Below are 8,205 nucleotides of genomic sequence, written 5' to 3' on the forward strand. Positions count from 1 at the left end.
CCAGCATCTTTCGAACATCCTGCAACAGTAGTCAGTATAAAGCTTCGTGCTTTTCCGATTACTATATGACCTTATTATTTATTTATTTATTTATTAGCCGTGTTCACAATAATGACATTGGCTCAGAAAGAAAGAGAAGGGGAAGAAAATGTATAACACTGAAAAGTTTTCAGATTCACTTCATTCACATTAGCTCAAAAGTAATTAAACTTTCTGACTGAAAATCTGTAACAATTCATTCATGTATTTTGCAACAACATGAACAATGCAACTGTCAGTACATGACAAAAAGTACTTAAAAAGAGAATCATTGTCAAAGCATTTTAGCTGGTTCTGAATGTTAAAAATCATTTCTAAGTAAATTGTTCGTACAGTGTGTGCTGGTTTACTTGGACATAATAAAATACAATGGATTTCATCACCAACACCAGAATGACAAAGGGTACAAAGTCTAAGATGTCTTGGAATGTTTTTAAAACGACCAATTTCTATTGCAAAAGTATGATCAGAAATTCTTGCCTTTGTCAAAGCAATTCTGTGAAATGGAGACTTAACAAGTGATAGATAATTTTCACATTTAAACATGTTTTTAATACTACAGTATACATTTAATTTGTTATTTTTGACAAGGCATTTTTCCAGGCTTCCTTAAATTTAGACTTTAAAGACTTTTTCACAAGTTCGATAACTGTTGAAGGTTTACATTTCTCACAATTCAAAATGCTAGAATTGCACAGTAGAAGAACAGACTCAACAAAATGTAAGAAACACGAGAAACCTTTCTTGTGTAAGCTTTTTTCGAGTTCAAATGCAGTATACAGCAAACTGCCCTTGGACAAATTCTTAAGGCGAACCCAAAATTTAATAACATTCAAAATAACTGATATCAGTAACGGGTAACGCCCAATTCACCAAGACAAGCATGGATGCTGGCAGTTTTACTAACACCAAGAATGTGTTTACATGCTTTCATATGAATTGACTCAAATTCACTGACAGGTTTTGCAAAATAATCTGTAAATCTTTCCACACTGACTTTCTGAATAAGTAAGCACCCCACACCTCAGATCCATAAAGCAACACAGGTTTTACTAATGAATCAAATAAATGTAATTGAACCCCAACTGGTGTTCCATTGAGAGAGTTGAAAGCTTTCATGTAAGCGAACAACGCCCTCGATGCTTTGTTTTTAAAACTGACCTGGCTTTTTTAAAGTTCGCAGATGAAGTAAAAGTAATACCCAAGTAGGTATAGGAGGGAACAATCTCCAATTTTTTCTTTTGATAAAGATACTAAATTTGTGGGGATTAAAATTAGCATTGAAAACCATAACTTTTGTTTTCTTGAGGCTTATTGAAAGTTGCCATTTACTACAATAAGATTCAAGCAGTTGAAGTGAATGCTGTAAACCATGCACTGTGGTTGATAAAAGTACAATATCATCAGCAAACATAAGTATTGGTAGTTTTCTATTGACTAGTAATGGAGCATCAATACATTCTTTGTTAAGTATAGATGGCAAATCATTCAAAAGAGATTAAACAATGTAGGACTGAGATTGCAGCCTTGTCTGGTACCAATGTGTGAATGAAAATAATTAGTAAAACCAGATGGTAACTTGATACAAGATGTAATGTTGTCATACAGAGACTTGATAATATTTAAAAACTTACTGCTAAAACCTTGTTTAGATAACTTATAAAACAATCCCATATGCCAGACACTGTCAAAAGCTTTCTGGAGGTCAACAAAGCATGTAAATAAATGTCTAGATCTACTCTTGTGCTTGTAGTAATTGATAAGAGATTTCAATACAAAAATGTGATCTGAAGTGCGATGACCTTTTTGAAAACCTATTTGTTCACAATTAAGTAAATTATTCCCGTTAATAAACTTGTTTGCTCTGTTATTGAGAATCACAGTAAAAAGTTTACCAATACAACTACTAACAGTAATACCTCTGTAATTTGTAGGGTCATATCTGACCCGGACTTGTGGATAGGCACTATATGTCCTTTGGCCCAAATAGTAGGAAAAAGTTCAGAACTCAACACAGTATTGAAAATCTTAAGTAAAGCTGGCATCAAAATGGAAGAACCACTTTTAATCATTTCATTTAAAATTGCATCATCACCACAGGCTTTCCCTGATTTTAGAGATCTGATTGCAGCTGACACTTCACTGGCAGCAACATCAGAGTCAAGAATTGCATTGTAAGAAAACTTAAAACCATTAGCAAGCTGTTTCTTTACCTTTGCCTGAAAATTGGTATCAAAATGTGAGAATGTAAACCTTTCTGTGCAAGTGATTTAAAGTGGTTGTACCAAGCATCAGGAGAAATTCTGTCACTAGCAGAGTTATTTTTGTTTTTCAGGGTATTAACTAACTTCCAAAATTTTTTTGGATTTTTCTTTTCAGCATCTGCAATAATTGTTAACATATTTCTCTAAATGAACGCTTACGGTGTCTTACAGTCTTAGTGTACATTTTTTTATAACGGAAAAATATGCCTCTAATGACTGGGTCATAGGGGTTTTGTGTAAAAGTTTACCCATCTTACAAGTCTCCCTTTTCAATTCATAACATGAGTAATCATACCATGGTTTGTTGATTTTTCTCTTCTTTTGTTTTGTTCTCATTTTAAGATTTTTACATGCCATGTGGATGATCTTAACAAAATCACCAACTAACAAATTAATGCCACACATGTCAACATCATATTTCTTACTTAATAACAAATTAATGTGGTTTTAACCATTGGATTATTTAATCCCTTAATAAATGGTTCCGAATTTGACCAAATATAAGAGTTGGGTAAAGCACTGAGAAGGTTGTCAAACTGTGTATTGGATTGAACATGTGGTAACTTAAAACCAAGTGAAATCATACAGTGATCAGATAAATGACTTGGATAATCTACGTGAAAATATTCACACAGCTGTAAAACATCATGACTAACAATACCATAATCTACTGTGCTACAACCATTATTATGATAGCAATGTTCATGCCCAACAGATCACCACTGACACGGCCATTTAAAACTAATAATCTACTTGTTGTACAGAGAGATATTAACTTCCTGCCATAAGAATTAACAAAATTATCTCTGTTCTTTCTAGCAAAGACAGATTCATCACAATCATTTTCCAGATTTTGGGGTAGCTGATCAGAAATAAAATCCTCTAACGTACCTGTGCGTGCATTGAAGTCACCCAACATGATGACTTTACCAGAAGAAAGATAGGTTTGCAACTCCTTTTCAATCATTTCATAAGGATCAAAATCAGTAACAATTTTTGTCATTCGTAACATGTAACTTGAATTTTCGGGAGGAAAGTAGACAAAGCAAATGAAAACGTCATGACTGATATGTGTGTGTACTGTGTTCTGTGTCTGTGTGTCGTCTGCTCCACGCATACCTGGGTGCGTTTGGGTGCGCTGTTCTTGACCCGAGAACAACCCGAACTACTTCGGTTAGCGTTCGGGGAAAACCCGAGGATTGTTCTCGGGTCGAGAACGTACTCCTGTGAAAACCTAGGAGCAGACGAGAACAAGATGGCGGCAAAGACGGAAAGTTCTAAAAGGTAATTTTTCATAAAAAGTTAAAACAAATCGAAATACGTGTTAGTGCATGTGCTAATGAACACGAATCAATCAGACGTGTTTGAAATTTTATTTTTCCAATTCTTGTCAAGAACCAGTTCAAAAATGACTTCATGTATTGCCTAGCTAGGTCCCATCCGTGGAATATTACCGTACGGCTAGTTCAGTAGTTGTAGCTTGCACGTTGATTTCCCGTTGACAAAATATTTGCTTTTACAAGGCATCGTTTTATCTGCTGTCAACAATGCTCACCTACCGCCGTCTGTCTTCATTCTTGAAGCCGATTGCGTGAATATATTATATTTTTTTTTGTATTTTCAAATCCCCAGTGATGATGAAATTGTCAATTTGGATGTTGTGTACAATGATAAAACGTATACAATACGAACTGGTCGGAGGAACGCTGATAAAATTCAAAGTGGTGAGTAAAGTCAACACACTTTCATGATTTTTCAGTTGCTTCTTTATTTCTGTGGCTTCACCTGTTTCCTTGTAAGTTATATTTAGGGAAAATGATTCGCGCGGTGTCTTGTGTTGTGATACACCTTCGTCAGGGTATGTAAATCATTAATTTTAATTGAGTTATAGGCTATGATTTAATATTTTAGCAAACCATTTTTTTTTCATCATTAAGATTTTGTTTCATTTTTTTTTGTAAAAAAATTAGTGAGAAGAGTTTTCTCCTATATTGGCATAAGTCTGTGGAACTGATCATCACGGCAAAATTTATTTGTCCTAAAAATGTTGGTTTTGTGATATCAAAATTAAATTAAAAATTGAAAAAAATTGTTGTTTTATTGTTGTCACTGTAGGAATAGAGATGTGAATGACCTTAGGAAATGAAACGAATCATGGCAAAACATGATCCCAGGCAATATGACTCTGGGTCCAGTATACAACTTACCTTTACTTCTTCTATACTTCTATAAGAATAACAGTATTTATACTTGGGCAATTCCGTAAGTCAAAGTGAATGTAATTATTTTCCATAGATTCAAACTTCTTGCTTGGCATCATGAAACAAGCTACAGCAAATGAAATCAACAAACTCACCGGCAATGGAGCACCCAAGCAACAACCTTCAACAACAAGTCAATGTGATGTACCAATAAGTCATGTCAGTGATAAAGCTGGAGCTGACCAACAAGTCATTGATACCCCTACAAAGTGGCCAAAGGGAGCAGCTACAGCTTTAGTTCAGTTACGGCTGAATATGGACGAAGACTTTCATAAACACAAGGTACACAAGCTCACAAAATTAAATGTCATGTATACATATGCAAATAGTTATTCATATATACTGAAATATGTTTTTGTCTGTCCATATATACTAATATATCTAGTTATTTGTATGTATCACTGTTTGTGTATAGTGTACACATATTTATTTAGTGTGTTTATCCATTTATCCATCTATCCTGCCATCTATTCATTTAAAATTAGCATATGCATATTTTAGAAATATTTTTGATGTTTGAAATTCTGTCTGATTGATGCTGTCAAAGTAAACTAGATGTTGTATATTTTTTGCTATTGTGAAAGAGGAAAAAAATTATTTCACTAAATGGTTGATCAAATTAAAGTTCAAGGTTATTGCTTTCTGGAAGGTAGAAGCATTCAGATTCCTAATGATGGAGATCTTGGTTTCTGTGCAGTGTCTGTTAGGGACTGGTTAGTTTCTTCAGCCTTGGGGGGCGGTGGATTCATGGGGGGGGGGGGGGGGTTTCACCCTGTTTTTGACTTTGGTGATATGGGGTCACCATGTTTTTGAAATGTCCAATTGGGGGGGGGGGGGTTCAGTGTGTTTTCGAATTTCGACACAGGCTCATCATTGCCTAGAATGCATCGTGTCAGCCACAGATTTCATCATTCAGTTGTATTTTCGGCGCGCCCTTTGGGCGCGTAACTTTAATAATCAGTCATATTTTTCAGCACGCCCAACTTTAACATATCAGGCATACATATAGCAGAGATATCTGTATGTTCAATATTTTTCAGCGTGTTCTTCGAGCGCATTACTTTAATATATCAGACATTTTTCAGCACGCCCTTCCTGAAAAGACGTATCAGAATATCAGGATGTTTCATATTTTTCTCCATGCCCTTCGAGCGCCATACTTTAATAAATCAGGAAGAACGTACCTCAGGAAAGATATTTGGACACTCAAATTTTTACAATTCTATTCTCACTTACCTTAAAGGGGAAGGTTACACAGCGATTATATGTTTATCAATAAAAAAATCATGAAAAACAGGTGGTGTGAAATCTTTCTTTGTTATTCACTTTCATTTACTGATAACACGACGGCGCCTGTTTTAAACCATTGGTTATAGGTAGAAGTGATGTAAGAGCTTAGCACTGCACTTATAGGGCTTCCCCATTCTCTACATCTGGGGAAACCTATGCTCTTCCACATGTCTATAAAACAAAGGTTTTCAAATGGGTGCCAGAAGCCCTATCAGTAAGTCAAAATTTCTCGCCAGTTTGTCATAGATTTTTTATTGATGGACACAACCCACTTGGCTGATCCGATATGTTTTGATATTATTATTTATAGTTAAAAAATATGATGACATCGTATATTTTCTTTTTAAACCTGTAGATCCATAAACAACTCTGGACCAGAATAAAGAATGAGATGCAAGATGCTGGGTACAGTTTCACTGCCGACCAATGTTTAAATAAATGGAAGAGTATCAAAAGAGAATATAAAAACACAGTGGATCACAATTCCCGCACGGGCAATGAAAAAAAAACGTGTTTGTTTTATGAAGAGTTGAACCAATTATACGGAAACAAGTCAAGCACCCGACCAGAATTTACCATTGAATCCTCAGTGGCAGCGAATGATGGTAGTCATCAGTTGAAAATGAATCAAGATGATGACGGTGATAGTGATCATGATAGAGAGAAATCTCTGACGAAATCAAAAAAATGAAATAAGCGCTCTAATGTTGGACAGTTGATGACATGGCTATCGTCATTTCAGGAGGAAAATAAAAAAATTGTCGCAAGACAAGAGGAGTTTCAGAGAAAAATTCACACTGAAAAAATGGCCAGATTTGATAGATTACTTAATATTCTTGATAAATAAAAATCACAAAAATTTAAAAAGCAAAAATTCAACCACAGAGCAGAGTGTGTCATCGTTAGTGGCTTGTTTGTTTTATATTTATTGTTAACAAAAAACAGTTTGAAAAATGTTAAAAAAATGATTTGGTATTTTTTAAACTTTGACAGTTTTTCGCTCCAAGAATTTTATGAAACTGAAAAATTGTTCATTTCAAGAATTTTTGACAAATACAGAGTTTATTATTTATTATATTACCATGCCCTGCCCGTCGCATTTTGATTGGTCGAGCTGAACCACGTGACTGACCACAAATACACAGTAATGGTTTGTTTACATGCCCGTGAATATGAATAATAAGATTAACAACTCAAAGTATCGTAACTTTACAGCTCAAACGTAAATCATAATCAATCATAAAATAAAATGGAGCACTTGTAGGTCAAGTTGAGATACTTTTTTCTGAAAACATCTGCGGATTTGCCAATTTTTTACAGCGCGCGTGACAGTGCATCGCGTATTGCTCAGTTTCTGGGGCCCAGTTGTCGTTCGCTCCTGAAATTTTTGGAAATTTTGACGGTTTTCTTGGGTTTGCTGTTAATATAATGGAAATAACAGACTCCGCTCTGACCATTAACGTTTATTTGTGGGCGCGGGCTCGAGGAAAGCCAAATTAACGGGCTCGGCGTTAATTTTTGGCTTTCCTCTCGCCCTTGCCCACAAATAAACGTTAATGGTCAGCGCGTCGCCCGTTATTTCTATAGTAATTGAACAGTTTTAATGACATCAGAGGCGCATGAACTTTGTTACGGACTGGCTATGTTAATATCTTTATGAATTCATATATAACAGCTACTCACACGAAATTAATTATTGATTTTATCGATCAATAAAAGTTTTTCTTCAAACAAAAACAATTTTTATAATGCGTATAGATCTGCCCCATAGGTTTAGATTAGACTTTGAAGAGTGACGAAGTTGCTTGTTCGTGGTATTGGGGGAATTTTTTGATATTGTTGTTAAACTCACTGGTTGTTACAATTCAATTCATACCATGTATATGGGCATAACATTTTTCAATTCAGTTCAATTCAATACTTCTTTATTCATCCCAAATACAGAGCAATTACAATTGTGACTCAATTAAAGACATGTACAAATTAAAACTACAACAGAATAAATAATAAACATTTGCCTTAAAAGCTTAGATATCATTCATTTCATTTCGTTTAAAAGCTGTATTGTGTTTGCAATAAAAGAATGTTTGTGCCTGCTTGACCTGAGCGAGCTAAGATAAATTTGTCCATTATATTTTTTACTGGATCACTTGAACAATTCTATCACGAAGAATTACACCATTTTCATTATTGTGGTAAATATTTTCATACCCATTGACATCTTCAACAGCTTCTAAATTGATGTATGTTTCAATATCATCATCGGTCATTACACAAAAATTATGTAAAATACATGCACACATGACCATTTTACACACAGTAGAAATATGGGGGCTGCTTATTTCTTGCAG

At 34.7% G+C, this 8,205-nt stretch overlaps 1 protein-coding gene across 1 annotated transcript; it reads left to right on the forward strand.

Moving 5' to 3' along the window:
* Positions 1–3,363: 3,363 nt before the first annotated feature.
* LOC139150704 (uncharacterized) lies at positions 3,364–7,883 on the forward strand. Its single transcript, XM_070723148.1, has 4 exons — positions 3,364–3,587; positions 3,936–4,027; positions 4,599–4,846; positions 6,210–7,883. The coding sequence occupies exons 1-4, from the start codon at positions 3,364–3,366 to the stop codon at positions 6,543–6,545; spliced, it is 900 nt and encodes a 299-aa protein (XP_070579249.1). The 3' UTR covers positions 6,546–7,883.
* Positions 7,884–8,205: the final 322 nt, after the last annotated feature.

This window comes from Ptychodera flava, chromosome 1 (assembly GCF_041260155.1).
Source record: "Ptychodera flava strain L36383 chromosome 1, AS_Pfla_20210202, whole genome shotgun sequence".
Lineage (NCBI taxonomy): Eukaryota > Metazoa > Hemichordata > Enteropneusta > Ptychoderidae > Ptychodera > Ptychodera flava.

What these genes read in the sequence shown, in the direction of transcription:
- LOC139150704 (XM_070723148.1), top strand. Translation starts at nt 3,364, where the DNA reads ATGACTGATATGTGTGTGTACTGTGTTCTGTGTCTGTGTGTCGTCTGC. An exon ending in CGCTGATAAAATTCAAAGTG is followed by an intron (nt 4,028 to 4,598) that starts GTGAGTAAAGTC and finishes TATTTTCCATAG; the next exon opens with ATTCAAACTTCTTGCTTGGC. An exon ending in AAGACTTTCATAAACACAAG is followed by an intron (nt 4,847 to 6,209) that starts GTACACAAGCTC and finishes TTAAACCTGTAG; the next exon opens with ATCCATAAACAACTCTGGAC.